General features: G+C 41.0%; 2 protein-coding genes across 7 annotated transcripts in view; both read right to left on the bottom strand.

The window, feature by feature from the left end:
• Window positions 1–9,595: 9,595 nt before the first annotated feature.
• gpr37a (G protein-coupled receptor 37a) lies at window positions 9,596–21,126 on the bottom strand. The gene is made up of 2 exons (XM_028004314.1): window positions 19,992–21,126; window positions 9,596–11,517 (listed from the first exon to the last, which is right to left on the bottom strand). Exons 1-2 carry the CDS (start codon window positions 20,832–20,834, stop codon window positions 10,699–10,701), a joined length of 1,662 nt encoding a protein of 553 aa, XP_027860115.1. The 5' UTR covers window positions 20,835–21,126; the 3' UTR covers window positions 9,596–10,698.
• Window positions 21,127–21,666: 540 nt separating this feature from the next.
• The window catches only part of pot1 (protection of telomeres 1 homolog), a 75,355-nt gene continuing 69,348 nt past the window's right edge, over window positions 21,667–27,673 (bottom strand). For 4 of the 6 annotated variants that reach the window (XM_028004272.1, XM_028004259.1, XM_028004266.1 and 1 more), the window contains 6 exons: window positions 25,962–26,161; window positions 25,674–25,809; window positions 25,479–25,561; window positions 23,496–23,590; window positions 22,201–22,306; window positions 21,667–22,016 (listed from right to left, as the gene is read on the bottom strand). In XM_028004272.1, the coding sequence (XP_027860073.1) occupies window positions 21,880–22,016; window positions 22,201–22,306; window positions 23,496–23,590; window positions 25,479–25,561; window positions 25,674–25,809; window positions 25,962–26,161 (757 nt within the window). In that variant the 3' untranslated portion in view covers window positions 21,667–21,879. Of the gene's footprint in view, window positions 22,017–22,200; window positions 22,307–23,495; window positions 23,591–25,432; window positions 25,562–25,673; window positions 25,810–25,961; window positions 26,162–27,673 lie in introns of those variants that run through there. The other 2 variants (XM_028004291.1, XM_028004301.1) reach the window with 2 other exon arrangements.

The raw sequence follows: 27,673 nt of genomic DNA on the forward strand, positions 1-27,673 counted from the left end.
GTATATATGTGTGTGTGTGTGTGTGTGTGTTTGGGGGGAGGGAGGGGGGTGACGGGGCCGTAATGGGAGTGTGACTCTGTTCATCCCTGATTACTTGATTTCTTGGAGAAGTCTTTAACTTTTCTTTCAGCCACATCCTTTGATTAAACTTTTTTATTTTTTGAAATCTTACATGCATGTCTTTTTGTAAGGACACAACATTCCTCTAATTGTATTGTCTACATAATCACTTGAAGGGCTCTCTTTGTATGTGAACCAAATTCTTGTCTAATCATCCACTGGGCTTGATTTGCTCTCTGGCTCTGGCCTTGGATGTTTGTGTCTTTTGTTAATGGGGCTGGCAGCCCCTGTCGCTGCTCCAGTAATTAGATAGTGCCATTCATTCAGAAACAAAAGGGCGATGGGTACACTAAGGTTGTGATGTTGAACAAGCTGCTCACTGACCTTCTCCCAACTGCTACCAGGACTGTTTTAGGGGGATGAGACAACATGCTGGGAGGACTTGCATTACTGGCCTGGACAAACTCCCTCAATGCTTCCTAGACTTAGCCAGTTTTTCTGCTGCATCCTAGAAAAGGATATTCCCAACTCTGGCAAGATACCATAGGACAAAGAAGGAAATCCTAAAGACCCGGGGAAAATATGGAAAGTTTCTTTTTTTGAACTTTTATTCAAAAAATTCCTTGACATAGTCCACACTTATGTATTTTTACATTTCAACATAATTACAAATAGCTACAACTTTCAAACATACATAGCCCAGAACTCCCCTTTCCCCCTCCCTCCTTATAATATCACAGAAAATCAGACCCGTTGCTCCAGGTATAGATTTACAGAAGTCTATCTTTTATTATAAATGTCTTTCCGCAACGTCAAGGTTGCTGTTAGATCTTCCATCAGGTTGACAGTCCTCAGTCTCTGAACCCATTGTTCTAGGGTAGGTGAATGTGGTTTCTGCCAGTTCACAGTGATCTCCTTGTGAGCAATCAACACCAGGGCTCACAGCACATATGAGCCCTGGTGTCTTCCATCGGAAGATTAACATCCTCTAGAACAGTGGTCCCCAACCTTTTTATTACGCGGACCGGTCAAGACTTTGCAATTTTAGGGACCGTCAGATAATTCTTCTGCATGTTGGTGTTCCAGCAAAAAAAAAGATACAGCCTTTTTTTTCCTGCTCCGATTTTTCCTTTACGACAATCTTACAACGTCCTGCAGTGTGTGGTGGTGGTGTGTTGAAAATGTCCGAACTAAAATTGGGCATATTCAACATTGTCTTGGCCCTTTTATCGCAGCCTGTTTAATGTGACAGGTAGCCAATCAGAAAGTGTGGTGATATAAGAACGGAGGGAATCCCAAACAGTTGACATGGCAACTGAGAGTCCAGTGGACATCAGAGGTGATATATGGAAATGTTTATTACTATATATAAAGGTAATTTTTATATACGTTTACTATATGTGGTTATGTTTATTTAGTTAAAAATGTTAACCACAAAAAAACACAACTCACCTACAAGTGCAGCAAATAAAGCGGCTGCTCCCGCCGTCTTTTATCAAACGCCTTTTCTTTTCGTTATGTCTTTTATGTCTTAAAATGAGTCCACAAACTGGCACTACTACGTCTACATCGTCATCCGTGTTTGATTATTCTAGATTCACGTATGGTATGTTGGGGGTTTTACTGGGTTTTCTTGTGGAATCGGGATGTTCGTGAGTGGAATCGGTTTGTGTGTGGTGTGTTGCTCCTGCCGTGTGGCTGGACACATGAACCGATCGAACCTGTTGGACTTTTATCAGCTCTGTGGTCACTGAGGTTTGGAAAATCCTCCGACAATCCTTAAATCCTGCCGTGTGAACCAGACATAAAACTCACAAGCTCTACTCGTCTCATCTCGTCTCGACCACTGCCCTAACGCTCTCTGACTCTGGTCGCTATGGTAACGTTTACATATCCCTTCAAAATAAGATACAGACCACTGGGGACCACTGCTCTAGAACCACTCTATGGATTTCCAAGGTCATATTCAGGTTTAGTAATTTTCCTATTTCCTTTTTTATCATCTCCCAATAGCCTTTCACCTTCTGGCATTCCCAAAATATGTGGGGAAAATCTCCTATCTGTCCACACTTCAGCCAGCAGAGGTCGCTGGCCTTACTATCACTATCGGCGTTCTAAAAAATCTCATTCTTATTTTCCAGCTAAACTCTCTCCAGTTTGGACTACTCAGACATTTATGCCATTTGCCCTAAGTCTCTTCCCACTCTGTACGCTTAGTTCTAGTTCCCATTTATTCTTGACGTCTAGAGTTGTCTCGTCTTGATCGAATCGTAATCTCTGGTATAGAGCCGAGATAATCTTTTTGGTTCTCCACCACATCAATCCAGTATTGTTCAAAATCTGTCGGTTTCTCTTTTAATTTGTCTATTTCTTTGTGTTTTTGAAGGTAGTGGAAATATGGGATGTTTCATGACATATTTTGGTCAAAAATAACAGAGGGGCTTTAGGCGCCAGTTTATGACCACTCAGAGAAAGTGACTGACTATGCATTTCTTTCTCAAACACTTTGGTAGGATGTGATAGAAAATTTCATTTTAACCTTATTTTTACTTTATTTCAGATATTTAATTTTAATTTGATCTAAATTTGGATTGATAGCGTTTTGTGTTTATGAATTTTTTTTGTTAATGTTTTCCCAAATAGCACATGATAGTAGTACAACTTTGAATTATAGTCAGAATGGTTGATTTTTGGTCGAGATCGACAACTGATGGTGGATCAACCAACAAACAATCATCCAATTCTAGCCAAGTAACCAATGTTGAAAATGTGTCATTGAATCAATGTTGTTTTGTGGTTGAAATCTAATGAACGAAATGCCAATGTCTGATCAACATCTGATCAATGTTTAATCAATGTATGCTGTTTTGTCACACCTCTTCCCCTGTTCTCCTCCTCATCTACTATCTGGGTGACAGTATTTTATTACTGAGCGGGGGTTATCACGTTTTAAATTATGCACTGTTGAGGATAGTGGGTGGTGATTGCTTTCTGTACATTTTCTTACTTGTCCATAAAAAATATTACTGACTGTTTTTGTGTGATATACTGACACAAAAACTGACACAAGTAAGTAGTAGTACAACTTACTACAAGGAGTGAAGCGGTCCACCCCCACTATTTACATGAGTGGGACGTCCCTACCTCACAGCCACTTCGCTGTTGGCTTGTTTGCAAAAGATGTTACTTCAATGTTGAATTATGGTGACCATAAAGGTTGAATTTATGATTAAGGTTTACGACCGATGGTGGATAAACCATCAAGCAATCATCTAATTCTAGCCAATTAACTAATGTTGAAAAGATGTCATTGAATCAATGTTATTTTCTGGTCAAATTCTATTGATTGAAATGCCAGTGTATTATCCAGTGTTTTTCATACTACTCCTCAAGGCACACTGCCCTGCAAGTTTTAAGCATTTCCCTAATTCAGCATACATGATTTTAATTGATGGCTGATTAACAGGGTTTTGCTGAATTGCGCTCATGCAGGTCAGTTTGAGGACCAGTGTTGGGAAAAACTGCTAATCAATTTTGAATACAAGTTTGATGTTTGTTCCACCTCTCCTCATCCCCTTCCCCCCTCTTCCTCTCTCCCTGTCCTGGGGGGTAGATGCCACTACATCCCCATCTCCCCCAATTCCCTCCCAAACCTTCCCCTCTTTTCACCCCTCCCCCCTCGCATCCCCTCACCGTCCTTGAGGTGGGGGTTAATCATGTTTCAAATTAAGCACTACATGTTGAGAACAGTGTGTTGTGACTCCTTTCTGTACAATTTCTTACTTGCCTATGAATATTATTACTGACTGTGCATAATGTGTTGACACAAAAACATCTACAACTCACTACAAGCAGTGGAATGGTCCGCCTCCGCTATTTTACACTTAGTGGTTTGTCCCAGCCAAACACCCACTTTGCTGCTGGCATGTTTGCAACTGGCTTCTGAAATGTATTCTAATCTGAGCACTTTTGTGGTAAGTTTGGCACTATCACTTTTATCTATGGACAAGGAAGTTTAGGGCTGGCTGCTGCAGGTGAGCTGTAAATTGCTGTGATTGTGAATCACTTGTTTTTCATTATTTATTATGAAAAACATAATAAATATGTTTATTATGTTTAAGCTTATCAGTAAGTATAAGCTTACTGATATGCTTATATGTGCCTCTGTTCCAGAACAGCTGATTCAGATGATTGCATGTCCTTCTGCAACTATCAAGAACTGCAGAAGGTCAATTCAGACAAGACAAAAGTTGACTTCAATCCAGGTGTTTCAAAAGGGAAACACCTAAAACATGTAAGGCAGGTTGGCTGAAACATTGATCAAAAGCTGCTAATGACTGATTCAGTCTGTTGATTCTTGGATTGGTAACTCGTTAAACTGAACTGGACTATTACTAATTGTACGGGATCATTATCAGCATATGGAAATCTTTTATTAATTTAATCAACTTATTTGGAAATGTTTGTGGTTTATGGAAGATTGAACCAGTTATTTGATGGAAGTTTATACTGTACATAGTGTAAATATTTTTCCAACTACAATACAAATCACCTTTTGCACGATTTTTCTGTCTCTGGTGTGTTAAATCAATCCTGAACCTCCCTGAGTTTTACCTTTAGGTTTTCTGATAAACAGCCCTTTATTTTAAATATTGATTCCCTCATTTTAACATGAGTGCAGAATCATAAATGCTACACTATGCTGCAGCTTGATAGGTAAATGTCAACTAAACTTAAAATAAATATTAATGAATATTCATTAGCGTGTCCTTATTAATTTAACATCGAGTGTACATGGGGAACCGCATGGTTTGTGTTTGTTCTCAGACCTATAACCAGTACACTATTTAATATTTCAATGTCTTTCATAACTATTGAAATGTTTAGCATTTTTCTACCCGGCACCACACTCTTATTTTTGTGTTTTTCAGCTGCTGCTTGGAAGTTTGAAAAAAAGCTGACTGTCGAGGACTACAGTGAAACTGTCAAGAAATGGCTTCATTATGCGCCAGAACGGGAGGAAGGCATCATGGAACCAAAGTGATGCCAGCCAGAGTCAAACTTGGGTTACCCCAACTTGTACCGTTTCCCTGGTTCATACAGTACAAGCCTTAACCTCCTGGATGCTGTTATACCATAGACAATAGAATGTAGTTCTGACAGTCAAAAAGGAGTCAAATATGTTTAAAGATCTATCCCTATTTTCTTAAATAAAATGTTATGTTCTTATTTTTAACCTTTTGTACACACATTTTTGGAAATGTGTTAATGTACGATAATTTTGAACGACATATGCCCATCATCTGCCAATAAAATTGTGTGTTTAACACCAGTGAAGAAACCTTTAGTGGTGTTATGATGTAGACCTATCGGATCAAAACATTTACATGAATCAACATTGATTCCTTAGTTTTCATTCAATATAAAATCCACACAAATGCACATGTAGATCCACATGCACATTTGGGTTGTGACGATGCACCAGATTTTTGGTAATCTCAGCTACAGTAGTTTCTTCTGTTTTTCTTAGTTTTTTGTTATAAAGAACTTGTTTTAAAAAGAGTATTTTAAAAGAATTTAATAAATAACTTTTTGTAAATTTGAAGCTCTCAGATGTCTCAATTCTATGCATAACCAAACCTGTGTTCCTTAAAAGGAAGGTAATATTCCCTGGGTGAAATTTCCAGGGTGGCGTTGTTGAGCAACTTATTATTTGGGTCCAAAGATTTAAATTGCACAATATTCCTGAGTTTCATCTAGTGTCGCCACATTTATGGCGTTGTTGGCAGGACTATGCTTTTTATGAACATCTGACACAAGTATTTGTTTGGGTTTTTCAATATTTGTGTTTTTGTGTGTATTTTGTTTATTATGTTTTTTGGAGATTGGCCAATCCGGAGACAGAACAGCAGTTGTTCTGTGCAGATCTTCAAAGTGGTGGGTGAGGTGTTAACAGTTTAACCTTAGGGTGCTTTTTTGCACTGTAATAATCACAGGAAGCAGAATAAGCTTGTGATAATTATGGAAGAAGAAATTCATGAACTTAAAAAGCTGGTAGAAGCTTAAGAGCCGACAATGAGCAGTTGCGACACGGACAGGCTAGCTTAAGTGCTCAGCCGTCCACTTCTTCAGCATTGCCCAATGTCCCTCCTACGCCTAGTCTCCCTGTAGCAGACTGATTTTTGTGCCAAGAGATAGGAAATGTCCCATCTTTAGAGGAAGGACTGAGTGAGTGGATGGAGGAAGCAAAGGTGTGCATGAGAGTGCGACATTTGTCTGTGGCTGACTGTGAGGGACCAGACTCAAACGAGGACAAAAAAATGTTCAAAATAGCAAAAATTCAATTTAATTATTCTAAAATAGCAAACAAAACATAAAGATTTAATGCAAAAATAAGTCAAAGAATAAATAACAATTTTGGGCCCAATTTAACTGAGGTCAGCTGAATTCTAACTGAACACAAACAAAACTGACCTGCCAACAAAGAACAAAAGACTGCTTAAATAGGGGTGGAGTAACCTAAATCTACCACATGAGGGAGGCACGACATAACAAAAGAACAAATAAATACAAAATTAACTAAAGCATTCTATGAAATAAATAAAGCAAAACTAACCCTTACTTAACAGAAACAATAAGTGAATATTTAAGTGACAAAATTAACTAATTAAAAACAACTTGAAACAAGTCTTCCCCCTTCAGTCTTTCAAAAACAAATGGTATGCTCCAGGTTTCCTCCTCCAGCTGGTTTGTCTCAGCAGCACCTCAAACAAAGAACAAGTGTAAGTAAACCATTCAGACAGACATTAAATCAATGTGCACCCATTAGAAAATATATGTCTAAATGAAATAACTAACTTAAACGTATAAACTGTAGTATAATATAAAGAAAAAATACTAACACGATGTGGTGGTGGGAGGAGCATCCACCACACTGACCAAGCCTTTTTCCTATATGATCACTTGGAGGGAGAGGCTAGAAATGAAACAAAGTATCGCTCTAGTGCAGAGAGAGAGGACCCTGTTAGAATATTTGAGATCCTACAGGAATTGCATGGTTGCTCTTCAAGAGGCCTTCTTTTCCATAAGACAAGAGGGAGAGAGTCTTCAGGAGTTCTCCCTCGTATTAATGGGCCTTATGGAGATGGTTAAGCAATGTGCACCTGCTGGTATGTTAAATTCTGAGACGCTGCTAAGAGACCAGTTTGTTGAGCAGGTGTTGGACAGTTTCCTGCGTCGTGAGCTGAAGCAGCTGGTACACACGAGGTACTCAGGCTCTATCGTTCTGTTTGAGCCTTTAAAGTCCGGATTGCCTTCTGGTTTGTTTGCTTTCCCTGCCTTGGTTCAGGTGATCAGAGGTACAACTTATGTGCCCATTATTAATGTTGGTTCGACTGAGGTGATGATACCCCGCACTGTTAGAACACTAAATGTTGTCAATATTGTTAGTCTCCCTGCAGGAATTACTGAAGTCCCAGCAAAAGTAGCCACGATGGTGTGCCAGACAGCTTCAGTTAATGTGCAACAGCAGGTGGAGAACAAGGTCAGGTGAGATCATTGCTCAATCAGTACATGCCAGTTTTCTCATCTCACAATGGCGACCTCGGCTGTACCAGTGTGATAGGTCATGACATTCCTCTGGTTGACAATGTCCCAGTTAAACAGTGCTATAGGCATATTCCCCCTTCTGATTGTGAAGTGGTGAAGGACCATATCAAAAAATTACTTGCTTCACAGATCATTAGAGAAAGTAGCAGCCCGTATGCATCTCCCATACTCTTAGTTAGAAAGAAAGATGGGAGAATTTGTATGTGTGTTGACTATAGACAACTAAATAGCAAGACCTGAAAAGAATTTTTCCTCTGCCACGAATAGAAGAGTCGTTGGATGCCTTGTCTGGTGCATACTGGTTTTCCACCCTCGATCTGGCTAGCGGGTATAATCAGGTTGTGGAGGCAGATCATCCAACAACTGCCACTGAACAGAGGTGGGCTGCTCAGCTAGCCTCTTTTGATTTTGAGATCAAGTATTGGTCAGGATGGTGTCCTGATGCACTTTCTCGCTGATGCACTTTCTCGTCAGCATCCACCTGATCCACCAGATATAAAAGCCATGCTTTCGGGTACAGCTATGCCTAAAGCATTGCAGGAAGCTTTGGGATCTGAAAAGGTTGAGGCAACCGAAGCAGTTGTTGCAGTTTTGCCACAGCATGCTACAGCTGAACTTTGTGCTTTGCAGCAGGCTGATCCCCTTTTACAGGACTTGTTGGTGTTTTGGAGGAAAGGACAGCATCCCAGTCGAGAGGAGCAGGCCCAGCTGTCCCCACCCACATTGGTTCTGCTCCGGCAGTGGGACCAGTTTGTCGCGAGAGATGGAGTTCTCTATCGAAAGGTATTTAGATTGGATGATGGTGATGCTGTGTTCCAGTTGGTGTTGCCAAGTGTGCTAATTAAGGATGTTCTGACCCAAGTCCATGGTCACCAGGGAGTAGAGTGAACTTTGGCACTCTTACGGTCCCGGTTTTACTGCCGTCATATGGCCTCTGATGTGGCCCAATGGTGCCAGGCTTGTGAGAGGTGCCAAGTGGCAAAGGATGTCCACCCTAAAGCTCATGGCTACATGGGACATTTACTGGCCTAATGAAATTCTGACCATTGATTATACCACCTTAGAGCCCACCCAGAATGGCTTGGAAAATGTTTTGTACTTGACAGATATTTTTAGTAAATATATTGTTGCCCTCTCCACATGGGATCAGCGAGCTGCTACTGTGGCTAAGGTTTTTTTGTGATTTTTATGATTATTATTCTAACAATCATTCAACTTCATGTTATATCTGTCATTGGAGTCTGGGATATCAGGCACAGAGTAACATATTTGGCCATGAGGACACGCTGCATCCTTGCTGCCAATGGAAACATCCACTCTGTTGAATCTCTAAGGTCTCACACCACCAAATTGCACTATATCTCCTGGAAAATTGTTACCAAAACCTATGAGGCGACTGTTTATGCATGTCAGAACTATACTCAGCTAAGAACAAACAAATGGCATTGCTGTTGAGTGACATAATCCATCCCAAGATTTCAGCTTCATATGCAGTGTGATTGCATTCAGGAAGTATAGCGCTTGTGCAGCACATTTTTATGTTATCTTATGAATAAATGCTTGAGATCTATTTTTAGCTGGAACTGAGGTGGCTGAGACAGACCTGTGGTTTGGGTGACAATGGTAAGATGCTGATGGTTCCACTGCTTGGGGATCAGCCAGTCCCATCTCATACTTTATCTCCAGCTTAGAGAAGCCCTTAGTGCTTGACTAGAAATGACTTGAACACCCAAGTAGGTGGAGTCATCCTTCTCTTTCTCCATGTTGTCCTATTTGAGGAGGTCTGAGTTTGCATCACCCTCAGTTTCATGTTCATGAACTACTTTAGGTCAGGGCATGATGTGTTGTCTTTTTAGAGCTTTTGGCTTATTTTGTGTTGTCAGGTTTAGTCTAAGTGATTAAGGTTAATCACTTAGACCAGTTAATCCATGATTTAAAAACAAGACAAATTTTATTTTTGTATGAGGTCAAGTTTGTTTTAATAATTTTTTTCTGTAGTAAGTAAACTCATTATAACAAAACTCATTGTTGGATTATCTTTGATACTAAAATTCACGTGATAATCTGAAAAATCAGTGTGACAAAGATGCAAAAACAGAAGAAACAATATTTTTTTCTTTTAGTGGTGTTCCTGTTTATTTATTTTCTCCTTTCTAAAACACTGGTGAAAAAAAGGTACTACTTATATCCAAACTAAAGTTTAAAATGACAAAAAAAAAAAAACTTCCAATATTTCAATGTAAAAGTAAAATGGAAGTACTCAAATCCATTCAAATGCTGATTTACAACATCAGAAAACAACTATTATGCTAACATAAATGAATCCTTTTTACACTTCTTTTATTTACAGCCATATTGAGTATTTTTGTGCCTTGATAAATATATAGAGGTTATGACTGGTAAAATGTAATAAAGAATACAAGCAAAAGCTGTAAAAATACTAAATTAACTCATACTGACTGGATTCTTTTAAGAAAATGATGAGGGGGAATCTCAGCTGGAGACTGCAGCTCCAGGGAGGAGATGCGTCTCAAAGGCAGTTGCCACAGATATTAAAGGATTACTCAAACAGGCATGAAATATTCAAAGCAACATTCCGGGTGTGTTTTTGATAAGGAAAAACATTAATACATAATGTAAAGCTCAAAAAAGTCTGATTTGACCTAATACTGCCCCTTTCATATTTTCTCTCCAAAGACATCAAAACAGGCTGCAGGTAGGCTGTCTTTCCATAGCAATGATTTAAGATTACACATTCTGAGATTTATTGCTTCTAGTAGGCTATTAGACATGTAAAAAGTATGATGCTACAAGGATGGCAATACCTTGAAAAAATAACAGAAACCTTCTATTATTAAAAAAAAAAGGTTTCATATATTTGTGCCATTATTGAATTCAACCACTGATTTCAGCAAACACCAGATGGACAGACATTTTTGTTATGAGTCTGTCAGCTGGCATCAAGTTGAACATTTGGGGTCTCAGAATGAAACAGCTTGGAGCCGTTCAGTCATGCAGTCAGCGCTGATCTCAACAGTGTGTCCCCACAGCAGAGTAAGCAGTGGAGGTGGAGGGCTCTCTGTGGATGGTGCTAAATGGTGAGAGCTCCAGCTCAGCTGTGGGACATTCATTTTCAACTTCTCTGTTGTGGGGTGGGCTGCACTCCTCGCAGCAGCAGCAGCAGCAGTCCAGAAAGGCTCTGGTGAATGGTTGGCACAGACAGAACAGCAGCACAGGGGTCCCTGCAGACTTGCAGAACAGCAACAGCTGGCTGACCAGATGCAGGATGTCCAGGGTCTCCCTGGGAATGCCAGCCGCCATGTACATTGTGATGATGTTGCAGATGTTCTCAGGGATGATGCAGAAGCCATAAAGGATGGCCAAGGCCACCACAGCACAGTTCATCTGGCTTTCCAGCTGGATTTGCTTCTTGCTCCCTCGTACGCAAGCTCGCTCAGCGTGAAGAATCTTTCTGGCAGTGACCAGTGAGCTGCAGATGGTGAACAGCGTTGGCAGGCAGAAGTAGCAGCCAAAGTACCACCAGAGGCGTGCACTGTCATAGGTCAGCCCCAGGATGTACAGAGTGTCTGGGAGCTCAGTTGAGATCTGAACCGCACAATGTTCATAGGGCGTCACATCGGGGGCGTCACTGTCCTCTGTCACCAGCTGTCGGATGAGCAGCTCAGGTAAAGCCAGCAGCAACGCTCCAACCCAAATGACTGCCAGCTTGGCCGTGGTAGATGCCCAGTTCTCAATCATCTCATAGTACATCTTCACATTGGTGGCTGCACGAAAACGGTCGATGCACAGAGCGCACAGTGTGAAGGTGGTGACCCCGAGAGACGCCACCTGGGAGAAGAGCAAAAGCAGAATGTTAAGTGATATAAACACCAATCCATGAACATCACAACACTTACCCTGATCTGATTAACCTTTGCACCTGCCACAAAACATCTTAGACATAGTAAGCTAGCACCTGACCAGTGTTTGCACACACAGAATTTCACTTGTATTTACCAAAGAAATATTTGCCTTTTTTTACTTTTGCTGCTGACTGTGAGAACAGTTGAATCAGGATCAACACAAAGAAAAACTTACTATATTTTTGTGAAATCATTTAGAATGCCAAAGGATAATGTCATCTCTATTAATCTACAGACTGCTCCTTTGCAATCCAGTATTTTATTTCAGTAAAGCATCCTCACATTACGCGCCAGGTTTATGAGTGGAATACTTTGGTTATTTAGATATTTTTAAGTCAAGTTTCTGAGAACAGAGAGGCACCTTAAAACATTTATTTCTTTAGTGACAGTGATTTAGAATTTAATTATTTTACACAATCAAAATGACAAGTCTAAATCTTCCTATTTTTAATTAAGACTGTAGCATATCAGTCCCTCAGGTATAAACAGAAACCACAGCAGGCTGGATAAGATCTAAAGCCGAATAGCCAGTTTGAACAGGAACTTGCTCCATCACTGATGATGTGTCCAGATTTATCAGTGGATGTATTCGCACATGAACTCTGTGAGACATCAGTGACAGTGGAGAAAGACTGGATGAAACCACAAATAGGGTGGTGACTACTGGAATGTCAATGACAGCTCAGAGAGACAGCTCCGGTGGTGACCCATTCTGTGTCCACTGAAAGGAAGACACCCAAATAAAGCTATGATGAACTCAATGGAAAGGACGAGCTTCAGATTGATGGACATAACAGTAGCAGATGCAGGAAAAGGACTACTGACTAGCAAGCAGTGTTCATGTGGTAGTCTGCAAGAACTTGCATGGCCTGAAAATCCACCAAGCGAAGATGAAGTGTTTGCTGAGAGCAAGAGTAACACAACACACAGTTTAAACAACCTGGTGAGATGTAGGAGGAGCCCACAAGAGTCTCCCCAGAGTGCCCAGAGCCTTCAAGTGTTGTTAACTAATCCTGCAGGCACTGAGTCATTACTGAAGTGGATTAAATGGTGTTGTGTCCAGTACTTCTCTCAGAAGGAGTGAGAGCACCCAATCCAGCTGCAGCCCACAGCAGAATTCATAAAGTACCTTTTTAGCTGAATTTATGCAAGGAGATTCACCTGGGATTAACAACCTTCGTCCAAGAGTCATTCATTCATTCCATAGGCTAATTTATTATCAGCTGGAGTTAAATTAGCTCCCACGGATCGCACTCATTAATAGTCACTCTCCTATTGATGGAACCATGACTGTTGATCTTTAGCAGACTACTCTTAAGAAGAGTACAGCCTGACCAGGTTGTCACAGGCAACACACACCCCTTCACACTCAGGTCTAAGGACAATTCACAGAAACCAATGAATGTAACAGTCATGTTTTTGCACTGTGGGAGGAAGCCAGAGTACCCACACATCCATGAAGACAATTGACACCATGCTGGAAGGCAACATGCATTCCCGCAGGCGAAGCAGAAAAATCCTGAAGGAGAATTTCTGCGCATCAATTGGTCATATGAAGCTCAAACTCACTTGTTTTAGGCAGAAAAACAGCGATCTAAAGAAACAACAGCAAGTCCTTCTCTGAATGGCTCTTATAATCTGAAAGCTTTGGAAAGTGTGTCAAATTACAGGCAAAAAATGTGTAAAATAACTTTTTACTAGTTTAATGAACTTCCAGATTCCCTGTTCAGTTTACCTTTTTATTGACTCCCTCTGGTTCAGTTAGAGGACAGTGGGTTGAATGGGCCTTTGGGTTGAACTTTAAGATTATCTGTGCTACCGTGTCTGATTGTTTTAGGCCTGCCTTCTGCCCTCAGTTTCGACCCTGTTACCTGTAGGTGATGAAGATCCAGCAGCACTAAGGGCTGCAGCTCCTTCTCATATGATGATGAAAAAAACAAAGGAAATGCAACACAGGAGAAGTGAATGCTGCAAGTTATCGACTCCATCAATCTGCTGGGTTTCTTGAGTACGTACATTTTTAACCAGTCTCAATAATAAAATGAACTTGATGCATAACTAGAAGCAAATTAAAATATATATGATTGACTTGGAATCTGTCTATGATTGAACTGATTTTTTGTGAAGTTTCTTGATGTAATGTGTTGTTATAGAAATAGCCTGAATTGAAATATTTCTTGTGAACAATTGGTTCAAACCTCAACAAGTCACAGATTTCTGATTAAAATAGTTTCCATGTTTCTAGTTTCAGTTGAACCTATTTGAAATTATTTGTTTGAACTCAGACAACAAACGAGAGTGTTAGTGATGTCTAACAGAATCTGTGGTGGTTGGTACGTTACTTCTGCCTGTTTTATTCAAAGAAATTCAGAGTATGTTGCTGCTGTTGTTCTGAGTTTCCTGGAACAAGATTTCAAACCTTTTAGCGATGAAGGATTGAGTGTGTGTTTATGTCGAGAAGACATTGTTGCATTGAAGCTAAATTATAAATAGAGCCTATTTAGAGGAGTTTAACACTGTTTACAGTGATGCAGACAGTCCTGTGGTCAAGGTCTAATCTCAGTCTGAGAGGGGGCTCACTAATCCCACTCCCCAGTCTGGTGGGTGAGCAGATTGTAACACATGCAGAAGGTTTTTCACAGTGTGATGTGACCTTAATCAGATAAATAAGCCCTCCTTTCATTTAGTTTTAGATGTGAAACTGGACCAACTTCTTCTCCTGGGATCTTTATGTGCAGAACCTCTGCATATCTGGCTGCAGCTGTCAAAGAAACCTTCATCAAGCTAATCGTGCCTGACAGGGTAGGGAAGTATAGGCAGGAGAATGACTGAGAACAACCTAAAAGTGGTTTTAATAACTATAAAAATGAACCCTTACAGCGTTCATAAAAACAGAATCCTTTCATAAATTCTTTATGAAAAGTGAAAGAGCATGAGCAAAGAAATGGAGCACACCAATATTAGAATCGGCGCAGACTTTTACTTCAACCTGACAGACAGCAGAGGGAGAATTGTTGAGTTGAAGCAAACATGTGCTGCAGTGTTAGTGTGTCAAGATATGACATGTTTGATAACACACCCTCAACCTCAGCCACTCCTGCCTTCTTTTGGCTTAGTGTGTGTGCCTCCTTTAAAATGATGGGAATTCCTCACTTTGGTGAATAATATTTATTCATGCTGCGTTCAGTTACAAGAACGTTTTATGGATTCTGTGTTTTCCTCTATCTCTTATCTGCTTACATGCACACTGCTGTTACCATGTTCATCTTTGTGTCGGAGTTGGCAGTTCCCTTGTATGCTTCCTCACCACATGTATGTATGTTGGCACCAGCTTTTAAAGGTGTTCAGTTTGCTGTCTCATTATTTTAGTTAGATTTAAATTAATTACCTTTTTTCATTACTAAGCAGTGCTGCTGGTCGCTAGAAAACCCTAGTGAAAAAAAAAAACTTTAGTATATTTCAAATGTACATTTGTGTAAGTACATTTTAAGTATACTAAGTATTAATTGTACTACATATAAATATATATGAAGTATACTTACAGCATGCTTGTACCAATTTTGACATTATAACTTTAACACACTTAGATATGATTGTACCACAATACACTTAAGAAATATATTAAATAAAAATATACTTTAAGTGAACAAAATATGTATTTTCTCAAGTGTACCAGTGAAACAATATGCTTTTAAAGATTTTTTGTATATATTTTAAAATATATGCTCAAAGTGGATTATTTTAAAATTCACTTGAAGCTTACTTTAAAACCATTAAATATATTGATATTTCAGTATGTTTAAATTGCATCTCAGTGTTTACTTTAGGCTAATGAAGTATGCCTTTTTAGGTGCCTTAATAATCCTATGTTGTTAAAATGGCAAAGAATTAAAAGAAAATTAACAATTTTGTGGAACTGGTGGTAAGTTTGCTTCAAAATGCTAATTATCTTCGTTTAATTATAAACAGTGCACTACATATAAAAGCAAACTTAATGTTGGTTTCAGAAATAGTCATTTTATCAATTGTATTGTTATTTTTATGATTATTATCAGAATCATTCAGCTTCATGTTATAACTGCATGGAGTCTCTGTGTGTTGTGACTTAATATAGTTTTCTTCATAAACTTAATTTGGTTTTAATTAAGCTCAGTATGCCAAAGAGACTTTGATATTGTGAGACTGTTATCACTCTTTCATGATTGTTTTTATCTTCAACATATTTTTGCAGTTTAAGCAAATCAAGATGAAAAACCTAAAGACTTTCCTGTCTCAGAAGAGTCCATGGCTCCACCAGATCACCACACCAATTCTGAGGATGAACCTCCACATCGTCTTGATGGTGTAAGGCTTGTTGTTTTTTTCTTACACTGAGCAGCTTGCTATATATTTTTTTACCCTTCCCGGGGGTCTTTTGTGGGCTCTAGTGTAGGCTGACAGGATACGGGGAAGGTGAGGGGGGAAGACATTTGGCAAATGTCGTCGGGTCCAGGAATCTCCCATATTTGGAGACTCAAGGCCTCCAAATATGGGTCGCGTAGGGGTATATGTAGTACCCCTACGCCACCACGGCACGCCCAGCTTGCTACATTTATAACAACAAAAACTGGTGTATTTCAAACACTAAATGCTTAATAAACATAATTTGTTGTAAAAATAATTGGACAGAATTTATTCCCCTTGTTAATCTACCATTTCTCTTTCATACATTTTATTCATTGTTAGCTTTCAGGGCCCTGTGATGGACTGGTGTGATCCAGGGTGAACTCCCCCTCTCATTTGATGACTGCTGGAGATGGGCACCACCAGCCCCCCATACCACCCTGCAATGATCAACTTTCCATCCATCCATGGATGGATGGAAAGCTTTTAAGGTAGTTTGTCTCCCTTAAGTAGTAAAACAACTTTATAGTTAATACCAACATCGACTGATTTTATGATATTGCTGACTACTTTTTACTACTTCTAACATATACAGGCAAAGAAGTCGTCCAAAAATGTTTTTTCACCCCAGGCATCCGATCCCAATCATCATAAGTTCTGATGATGCAACATACATAGCGAGCCCACAACATCTTAAAATTGGAAGTCTTACTTTTTTCTTTGCCTTTTTTCTCTACTCTTTAAAATACAAGTGCTTTCCTTGTTTAATTACGCTACTGTTTTATTCTTTTTTTGTAGGTTTCTGTAAACTGCCGTGGTGCAGTGAATGGGACTGTTCCATCATTGATCCTCACTGTTCTTGGGAAGGGTAAACATCAGTTTGTCTGGAGTAATACTGGAATACTGTGACATTGTATTAAAATAATACTCTGTCCTTGGTGAAATATTTTTCTAAAGTGTACCTATTGTTTTATTGTGCTAATTTTTATAAGCATATTGTCTGTAAACTTTTAATATATTGATAATTTGTACAATTCTCTGGTAGTATATTATCATTGTAGCATTGTGAATATATTGAATGCACAATGTAATTTTTTAAATCTTTAAAGTGTGTTGTAATTTATCCTTCTGCGTACTGGTAGCCTGGTATGTTTGCAGTACTGTAGTGTTTATGAAGAATGTAATGTACAAAGTGGCAAAGAAGAATAACAAAAGACATTGATAAGTAACTAAAAAGTGTACTTCATTAGCAATTATTGTAAACTGAAAGTGTAATTGGAGCATACTGTGATCACACCACTAATATATAAAATATGTAATGCTGGAAGTCATTCTAAATATATTTTAAATGTAATCTGATCACAAAAATAGTACACTTAAGATATATTAATCAAGCATGTTTATATTACATAAATTCAGTTGTTCCAAAAAAGCATGTGATAGCACTTTGTACACTTTAAATTGTGATTTTCTACAATTACATTTTACTATTAAAATGCACTAAGTACAAAATTTGTTGTTCAAAAATAACACACTTCAAGTATACTGGTGATTAGTCTAGCTTCAAGTATGCTCAAGTATGCTAGGATTTAACATACTTAGTATATTTATTTTTCAGGGAAGTAATGATTATCAGATACATTCATGCTCAAACCTGGTTTCACAAGGCCGTCCATGTGAATTCCTCCTTATTTTCACAACACACTGTTCTGACTGGCCCGGGCAAAAGCTTCAGGCCCAGTTAACAGGTTTCAGCCCGCAAAACACCAGAACCAAATTCATTCCACTGAGACCTGATCAATCCACCAAGAACAGACTCTTGGTGGATTGATCAGGTCTCAGTGGAATGAATTTGGTTCGATCAGGTCTCAATGCCTTACATTCAGAATGGTACATAAAATAATAATAATAAGATATATGCAAAGAATATAAACAATAACAAAAAAAGAAGAGAGGGAATAAACAAGAAAAATAGTATTGTATAATATAATAAAAAAATATATGTATATGTATTAAAAATCACCTGTGCACAACACATTTAATTTTTCTGTTAGACCCAAAACTAGACACTACTCTAAATTTCTCCAGGGACGAACCGCTCCTCAAATTGAGCAAACAGGAGGGGGGTATTTTTTGCATTGGGTGATGTCAGCCCTGTTCCGGAGTTTTAACACACCCCCAGCCCATAGGCCTAAACAACAATTTACTAATCATGAGTTCTCATTGATCTTGTCAGAAACTCAGTTTCCCATGCATAATGCTATGTTATATTCCATTAGACCCAAAAACCACATGCTATTTCTAAATTTCACCAGGGTACGACCCGTCAAACGGGAGGGGTCTATTTTTGTGAACTGATCGGTTTCTGCCTTAACAGAATTAAGTAACAACTTAATTAATCTAACCACGGGTTTTACACAATAAAGACTAAGTGAATGTCCCCCTGATATTGTCAAAAATTTGAAGGCCAGAAATAGGTGACAGGCCAGAAACAACAATCGAGCTTTGTTTGTTTTGTAAACAAACCGAAAGCAAAAAAAAACAAAAAAAAACACATTCTTCCTACCAGTTAAGTTGTGTACACACCAAAAAGCTCCATTTTTGGTCACCACGTTCTGGGATCTTAATTGAGAAGGGAGTCCTGGTCTCAGGAGCCCAAAAACCGGCTCAGACAAGCCCCAAGTTGTTGCAGTTCAATCATTTTTATCTCTATGCACCACTCAGGCCCATTTACCAGTTTCAGGACCTGAAAACTGGTCCTGAAACCATACACCCTTTTACGGTTTCAACTGCAGCGCTGGGCTTCACCAGAACAACTCAGTAATAACACTGAGGGATTCTGGTCGGGTCCTGAAACTGGTAAATGGGCCTGGGTGGTGCATAAAGATAGAAACGATTGAACTGCAAAAAAGGTATATCAGAATTTTGTAAGAGTATAAATAGAGTTCCACCAATTGCAGTTTTCTGGAATGATCTGCCGATTCCGATATTGGCTTATACAATTTTTTTGTGTGAAATCTTGCTAAATATAGCAAGAACGTTGGCAACAGTGGGATGACTATTGATAACTGCAAAGATGCAGACATGACCTGGTGGGTATATCAGTCAAACCTCCCCCACAGCAGAGCAAACATAGGACAATAGCTGATTTTTAGACCTTTGCTGAGGTAGATAAGATTGGTGGATGAGATTGGCTTCACATCTAAGTATCAGCCGATCACTAATCTCCCAAAATTAAGGAACTCTGTCCATCCCTAACTTGAGAACTATGGTGGATTAATAGCATCAAATCAAAAACTATTGACTTTCTACTCCTGAAGCAGAGTGAAATCAGTTGGATGTGATTTGGGTGTTACATGGAGAGCTTTAAAAAAGTTTTCAATTCCTCATACTTTTCCAGTTGTCACATTCTAACCTCAAATGTCAGTATTTCATTGGGACCAACATAGGTCAGAATTATTAAGTGGAGGAAACATGATGTATTATTTTCACCTTCCTAACAGATAAAGATCAGAAAAACATAGTCTTTATATCCATAGCCATTTATTTTGATTCCCCCAAATAAAATCCAGCAAGACTTGACTTCAGGGTTCACCACAGTAGAAAAAACCCCTCCATCTGTGTGCAGATGAACCTCAGTCTAAATGCAGCTGGTCTGGTTCTGGCCTCAGAGGTTCTTTAAGATCAAGCATCAACCAGGGAATCCGGCAGGAGGTCAGGCAGAACCTGGTGGTCCTGTTTAAAGCAGAGTTAGAACAACATCCCAGAGTTCTGATCAATCAATCCTTCATCTGGACATGGAGACAGGATGGACCAGCTGAAGACCTACCAGGACATGGACATTCACCTGGACTGACAGGAGAGCATGGAGACTTTGGATGAGCTGCAGAGATCCACAGCTCAGGAGAACAATCTGCTGACACACTAGTAATCCTACACAGCACGCCTAGCCTTTATTGATTTAACATTGAGCATGATTACTCTCAGCAGTAGAAAGCCCTTCAACCAGCCTCTCACCTCCAGGTAGGGGACGATCCTGCAGGAGAACTCTCCCAGCAGCCAGTTCTTGGTGAGCTTGTGGAAAACCACGAGTGGCAGGCAGAAGAAGACAACGATGAAATCCCAGAGCGCAAGGTTTGCCAGCAGGGAATTGGAGATGCTCCTCATGTAGTAGTTGTGGCACACAATACACATGAGTGCCACGTTCCCGATGATGCCTACGCTGAAGATGAAGGCGGCCACCAGCAGCACCGCCCAGGCTCCGTAGGACGCGGCAGTGAGGGGATAAAATGGGTTCTTCATCTGCTTGCGTCTGGTCCGCGGGTTCCCTGGTCCAAACGGCGTGGTGTCAGGAGTGTCCGGCAGGGAGTAATCCACCTCCTCCTCATAGTTGCTGCTGTTGAATATCAATGGGAAAAGGGGGTCCCGCTCCTGCGCCATAGCGACCGGTGCCTCCAACAGCGGCTCGCTTCGCCTCCTCCGGTTCTGATTGGACCTCGGATCCTTCTCATCGGTTCTGATCCCGCATTTAAGTCCTTGCCCGTTTTTTTTTAGCCCTACTTCCACAGTACATTGGGTTTTTCGCATGCTCTCCTGTGTGCGTAAATGTCCATGTAGTGCAGAACGTTTACGCACAGAGAGTTGGCGCAGCGCTCCTTGTAGCTTGGCTAGTTCCGGGCCCAGCGGGGGAAACACGGCTACACGGCTGGGTATTTGGGGGGGGCACGACCTGCTCAGCGCATTCCTCTCGGGGGTGGTAGCTTCACTGTGAGGACCGGGACGCGAGCCTTGGTGCCGGCGGAGCGGAGCGGCACCGATGTTACTCCACAGCACCAAGCAGAGGAGCCGCTGAGGCAGCATGGTGGTTCGGCTTAAACAGAGGGGGGGTTCGGGCAGCGCCACGATGCTCGGTCCATCTCAAGACTGTGCTGTCAGGTCAAAGAGGTCTTGAGCTTCTAGGAATATGAGCAGCGCTACCAGGGTCAACTCCCGACTCCCGGGCAGACTAGGATCTGTGCGGGGAGCCGATGTGCTGACACAGAGGTCACCGCTCGTACGACTGAAGAGCCCCGAAGTTTGAAAAGTTCCACCTCACGAAGCTCTGAGGCGGAGAGAAAAGGCCCGGCAAGGGAAGGAGAGAGTCTGGGGACCGAGGTGGAAGATTACTAAGAGTAGGGAGGGAGAGGGAGGAGCAAACATCCGTCAAACTTCCCATATTAATTATGTTTATCTTGCAGAAAACAGTGGCAGTAATATGATTATGGAAAGGACAAGAATTGTGGCACCCTCAATAGAATCAGAATCAGTTTCTGTGCAATAAAGAGTAACCATGTCAATAAGTCACTTTAGAGAGAATTATACTACATTGAAGAATATCCTTATTGTATTTTAGATATAAAATAATGGATAACAAATACTTTCCTGCATTTTTTTTACATACTTTATAACTGGTCCTATTCATAAAGAGAAACTTTTGAAAGTTCTATTCTTTTTCCAAATAGTTTGAAACAAAACATCCCATAACATCTCACCTGTTCAATCTGTTCCAGTCTGGTTTTGTCCTCACATAGAAGAAAGTGAAGACTCCATATAGGTGAGCTCTCCTCCAACATGACCCCTGACCCTGTGATGAGTTCTAACTTATAGCCACACTGATAAGCCAGAACATTATGACCACCAATAAAATATCCGATTCAAGATGACTGATTATACTTTTATTAGAAAATCATTACATCACTATGGTGAATGGTGGAGAAAACTTTGGGATGGAAATAAACAGAAAGCATCCCATCAGTGCACGGAACAGGTTTCCCACCAAGCAGCTCAGAAGACAGAACACTTGATGTGTTTGAATGTTAGGTGCTGTGCTTCAGGTCCAGTCCAGTCCAGACGGGTCCATTGTGCTTCATTGTGCATTGTCTGGACCTTTACAGCAGGGTTTGATGACCACAGTATTGCAGATCTGGTAGCAGGTCTGGCTCTGCCTCTCCTCACCCTCTGTCTGGTACGCCATGAGACACAGGTCGAGCCATGGCCGCTCACCTGTAATACATGTGAGACATCATTAAGGTCACCTGAACCCTGGACCGGACAGGAAGAGTCATGAGGCGACTGTGAAGGTGCTAAGACAGACAGACTGTGGGATACATTCTGCCACTGATTTCTCTCAGTGCCACAGGCCTTCATGGACTAAGAGCAGAGCTGGGTTGTTGGTCCCATTACATACCTATGCTGCCTTCCGCTGGACAAAGTGTATCCATGGTCTGATGAATGCTGTTTTGAGCCTCCTGATTGGTTGAGATATCTGTTGCTGCCACATTGAAGAAAAGCTCCTGAAGACAGAAGCAACACAGTTTAGTTAGTAAGCCAGCAATTCTGAGCTGTCAGCTGATAAGGGTGCAGACAGGAAACTGATGCTTTTAAAACAAACCACTGATCTGTCTAGAGGGGCCAAGTTTCTGTAACTGGAGACAGTCTATAGTTTCAAAGATCAAACAATCTTTCATCATTTTTCAGTCAATTTTTTCAGCCAGTTTTCAGATGAAAAACACTAAATAATACAAAGTAAACAGAATCAGATAAGAACCAGAATAAAGAACACTGCTGTGTAAATAAGTTCCTGGTCTGATGACTGAAAAGTCACCAAAACTTATTTAATTTTTTCCAAAATATTGTTAGGAAAAAATAATTCTGTGTTTTCTTCTATCTCTTTTATCTGCTCACATGCACACTGCTGCATCCTTACATAGCCAGAACATGCAAGACTGGCAACAGTAACACATAAATAAAAACTGATTAAGGCCAGCTAACATCCCTTGGAGAGGATAGTGATTTGGTTGGGTTCTGAAACTGGTAAGCGGACCTGGGTGGTGCACAAAGGGGAAAATGTCTGAACTACAAGAATATGTTCATCAAAAATATTAATGACATACATCTTTGTGTCCTGTTGTCCTGAGCTGTGAGGAGCTGGAGTTGAAAAGAAGATATGTCCTTTACAGTGCTGCTTCAACATCCCTACTGACTGCTTCTCTGCTGTCTGGAAATATCTCAATTCAGAGTGCATCATTCTAGTCCTCCCATCATCAGGTTTTGGAACAACGGTTCCTATGCTGTTGATTCCAAGTCTCCCGTATTAAATGTGCACCACTATTTTGTCCCAAGTTCTGCATGGGCAAGACTTTTTCTAAATGTGAAAATATTTAGAAACACACACACACACAACATATCCTCTTATAAACGAACACAGAACCTCAGCAGGTTAGTAAATAGCCCTTAGCAACAGAGAGGCTGGATGACTAAATGAGGATCCACTCAGAAACCAGGTCATTATTGAGATGAGATTTTCTAGTTCCACTTTAGTGAAGGTGATGTCATGGGCGACCTGTCCAGGCTGTACCTAGCCTTGGTAAACACACAGGCTCTAACTCCTGCATGAACACAGCTGTTCTCATATTGCAGTCAGATGTTCCAGCTCAGACTTTACCTGCCTGACTGACCAGGGCATGAAAATCAGAAACTCACGGCATGTCTCCATAGGTAGACGTCCAGAGTGTCCGTGGCATCCTGCAGCTGCAATTTCAACAGCAAGACCAGCTGCAGCGGCTGCACGCCGAGGGCTGCAGAACACAAGCAAACAGACAGAAGGCGACCCCAGTCACGTTAAGGAGGTAAATTTGTCTTTAACAGACTGCTTCCAGCCAGCCAGCCAGCCAGCCAGCCAGCCAGCCAGCCAGCCAGCCAGCCAGCCTTTGGCAGGAAATCCAGACTCCAGCTATGCTCTCATTGCACTCACTCTGGCGATCCTTGCCGTTTCCAGGTCAGAATGGATTTTTCCTAGCCTGGCTGTTGTCTTCTTATGCAATTCAGCTCAATTCAAATATTGATTCACATATCAGTCTAGCCTTTCTTCCATTCACCTGGATTCCCTCAGGTAGATTTTCCATCTGGCCAATGAGCAAATTGAAGGAGAAGTCTATTCGGTGTTTGGAGGGTCAGCAGGGGAGGATGGCTGTTTACAGTGCAGCCAATTTCTGATAAAATTCATAGTGCGGAACTGGCGCATTACATCCCAGTTAGTGATTGGGTAAAATTTAAAAGCTCAACATAGTCCACACTTCCAGGAAGCAATGACTACTTAACAGTCAAGACCCAGACCCTGTTGAAGCAAAGTGCTGGACATGGGGCTGGTTTTTACCAGACTGGAGTGAAAAATGTTTCACTTTTTTGTTTTTATATTAATATACCGTATTTTTCGCACTATAAGGCGCACCTAAAAACCTTCAATTTTCTCAAAAGCTGACAGTGCGCCTTATAATCCGGTGCACCTTATTTATGGACCAATATTGAGCCACAACAGGTCTCGCAACTACGGTAAGCAGCTGCCGACTTCATTTTCCCCTGTAGAAGAAAAAGCGTGCGGTGCACGCTGGGTTTTGTGTAAAGACCCCAAAATGGCTCCTATTAACACTGGAAGTACGCTTACGACGCAAAGTTTAAGCTCAAGGCAATCAGTCATGCAGTAGAACACGGGAATAGAGCAGCAGCGAGAGAATTTCACATGAACGAATCAATGGTGCGGAAGTGGATATATATTGTGATTGCACTAACGTTTGATTTACCGTAACAGTATCAGACTGTTTTTTACATGTTTATTGAATCGAGGAAAAGTTCCCCTCCACTATATGTTATACCTTGCTGTTGTTAAAAGATAAACTGTGTCACGAAAATACCATGTCATTTACTTTATCTCGGGAAAAATAATCAAACAGCTGTTTATTCATTTTGGGAATGAACAGAGTTGTCAGAACGCTGGTTTGTAATCTATTAATAAAGTTTGACTGAGCTATCTGACTGTTTTGTTGACATTCCCTTTAGCGCAGTTCCATCTAATGGATGCATAACGTAACCCCAGCCTCTACTGTAGCATCTATTCTATGCGCCTTATAATGCGGCGCACCTCATATATGAAAAAAGTTTTAAAATAGGCAATTCATTGAAGGTGCGCCTTATAATGTGGTGCGCCTTATAGTGCGGAAAATACGGTAGTTGAGATTTTGTCAGACTTTTGAAAACTCAAATGATGACAGTCCAATTAGGATGTAATTAAGGTGATTGGAAACTCAGGAGGTAGGAGTTCATCAGGCTGAAGGTTTGATTCCTGTTCTTTTCAACTCCATCATGGTGTGTTGGACAAGACACTTCACCCACCTGGCCTCACCTGCTGGTGGGGGTCAGACTGGCCCAAGGCAGCTAGGGCTACAGCCAGTAGCTCAACACCATGTGTGTGTGCTCTGGGGTCCTCTGGATCAGATTGAGTGCTGTACCAGTTCAGACTATTTATTACCATAAGAAGTTAATGCTGAGTGACATATAACCATAACCTGGTTTTGTTTGGAGATTTTAATCCATTAAACATTCAGTTGTTTTCTCTAACTTATAGAGCCTGTTACTATAGTTACTGTTTTCTCTCTCATCTTCAACTACAGGAAGTGCAGCATGTCTCACTCTCTGCGATTATCGTCTCATCGATCTGCTCCACTCCTGCAGCACTCGGCTCCCTCACTGCAGCCTCAGAGCACCACTTACACCTGCAACACACGCACAGCTGTCAGAGATGCTGTCCCTAACACACTGGTGGGACTGTTTGGGTTTTGGTTCTGTTATTATGTGATGCTAAGAATAGAGGGGCTGGGCTGTTACCCATAGTGTCTGTTTGCTCCTCTGAACAGGAAAGGTGCGGTCAGGTCCAGCAGGGCCAGCTGGCCACAAGATGGCGCCACTGGAACAACGTTGGGGTAAGCAGATGACAGGTGCTGTGTCTCCTCCAGAGAGCACCCTGGAAGGAGGGAGGGAGGGATTAAAATGAAAACATCATTACCTTTGTTGCAGATCTGATGAGAAGAAAAACCACAAAGTTTAAAAGATTTCATCTTAAAAACAAAAAGACGCTGAAGGAAGTTGCAGACATTTCCTGGTCTTGACTGTTACCCATGAGGAAGATGAGCTGCTCAGTTTTGCCCTCCGTCATGAGCTTGGTGGACAGGTGAACACTGGGTTTGGATGCTGAGGCGTCTCCTGGTAGGTCCATATGTCCAGACAGCGCCCATGGAGGAGGAGTACAGGCTGTAGGACGTCGGGTTGCTTCAGAGAAGATCCCGGCCAGCAGCTCTTCATCTGGGACGTCCTTACTGGGAACACAGTGGAGCTTTCATTCTCACACAGAACAGCTCACTTTATCTCTATAGCACCAATTCACAACACGTTGTCTCAAACAGCAAAGTTTTCTCAATTAATTATTGAGTATACAACAGCTGAACATTTATAAGCAGAGCAGCTGTTCTGCTTATAAATTAATTTCCTTTGAATGTACAAGGAAATTTAGGCTGATGTTTATAGCAGCTCTGACTGACAGAAGCTAAATGACATCCAGCTTTTCCTTTGTGGCTCTGAAGTGAACTGGACTCATTCATTGACCTGGAGTCTTTTTTTAAAATTTATTTTATTTTAGTTTTGATTTAGTTTAGGAAGGAAAGTGGGAGGAGCACAGAAAGCTCTGCTTCCACTGTTTACTCAAAGGACAAAAAAGAAAGGAAGGATATTCATAAGCCCGGGAAGGAATACTTGAGCAGATTCTCTTCAATATATGTCTGACCTCAGGAGGGCGCTACAGGCTCATGGTGGGGGCCTAATGATGGGCGGTTTGAATCGGCTGACAGAATCTAGTTCATTGTGCTTTTAAACATGAGATCCTTTACGATATGCTTAGCTCATTGTCTAAACGTTTCTTTAAAATCCTAAATAAATATAAATAACTAGATTTTATCTAAGCTGCTTGGTCACAAGCAGCTTAGATAAAATGTGTCTTGTCTCACTGTTCCAAATTATCCTAACAGAGCACTTTGCTCTAAGAGGCTTTGTCCACATGTTCACCTGTCCATAACTACTCCTGTCCACCTGTCCTGATGTCCACATGTCCCCCTTTCCACGTGTGTATATGTCCTGTTAAAATGAACAATTCTGTGTTTTCCTCTACTTTTTTAGCTTCTTGCATGCTCGTATTTACCCAGACGCACACATATGTCCACGCATGTATATGGAAAGAGTAAGGCTAAGGTAAAAGGAAGTGACACACCTGGGAACGCTCTCATTAGGGCTTAGCTTAGATAGAAGCTTAGATAAAAAGAATAATCTCGAAAGTTCACATGTTCACCTGTCCATCATTCCTCCTGTTCACATGTCCACCTGTTCTCATTTTCACATGTGCATCTGTCCACATGTCCACCGATTGACATGTGCACCCATCCACATGTCCATCATTCCGCCTATTCATATGTTCACCTGTCCATATGTTGACCTGTTTATATGTCCACATATTCACCTACCCACATGTCCATCATTCCTCCTATCCACATGTGCACCCATTCACCTGTCCTCATGTCCATGTGGACATATGGACATGTTCACCTCTCCTCATGTCCATCATTCCTCCTGTCCACATGCTTACCTATGCTCATGTCCATCATTCCGCCTGTCCACCTGTCTGTTTTTATGCGATGGTAAGAGAAGAGGGGCTGGGCTCTTCTGGACCTGACTGCACCATCCATCATTTCTCCTGTCCACCTCTTTATATGTCCACTGTCCACATTTTCTCTTATCCATATGTACACCTGTCCTCATATCCATAATTGCTCCTGCCCACA

Source organism: Xiphophorus couchianus, chromosome 2, assembly GCF_001444195.1.
Source record: "Xiphophorus couchianus chromosome 2, X_couchianus-1.0, whole genome shotgun sequence".
Lineage (NCBI taxonomy): Eukaryota > Metazoa > Chordata > Actinopteri > Cyprinodontiformes > Poeciliidae > Xiphophorus > Xiphophorus couchianus.

What these genes read in the sequence shown, in the direction of transcription:
- gpr37a (XM_028004314.1), bottom strand. Translation starts at nt 20,834, where the DNA reads ATGCTGCCTCAGCGGCTCCTCTGCTTGGTGCTGTGGAGTAACATCGGT. An exon ending in GGATCGTCCCCTACCTGGAG is followed by an intron (nt 11,518 to 19,991) that starts GTGAGAGGCTGG and finishes CTCTTCTCCCAG; the next exon opens with GTGGCGTCTCTCGGGGTCAC.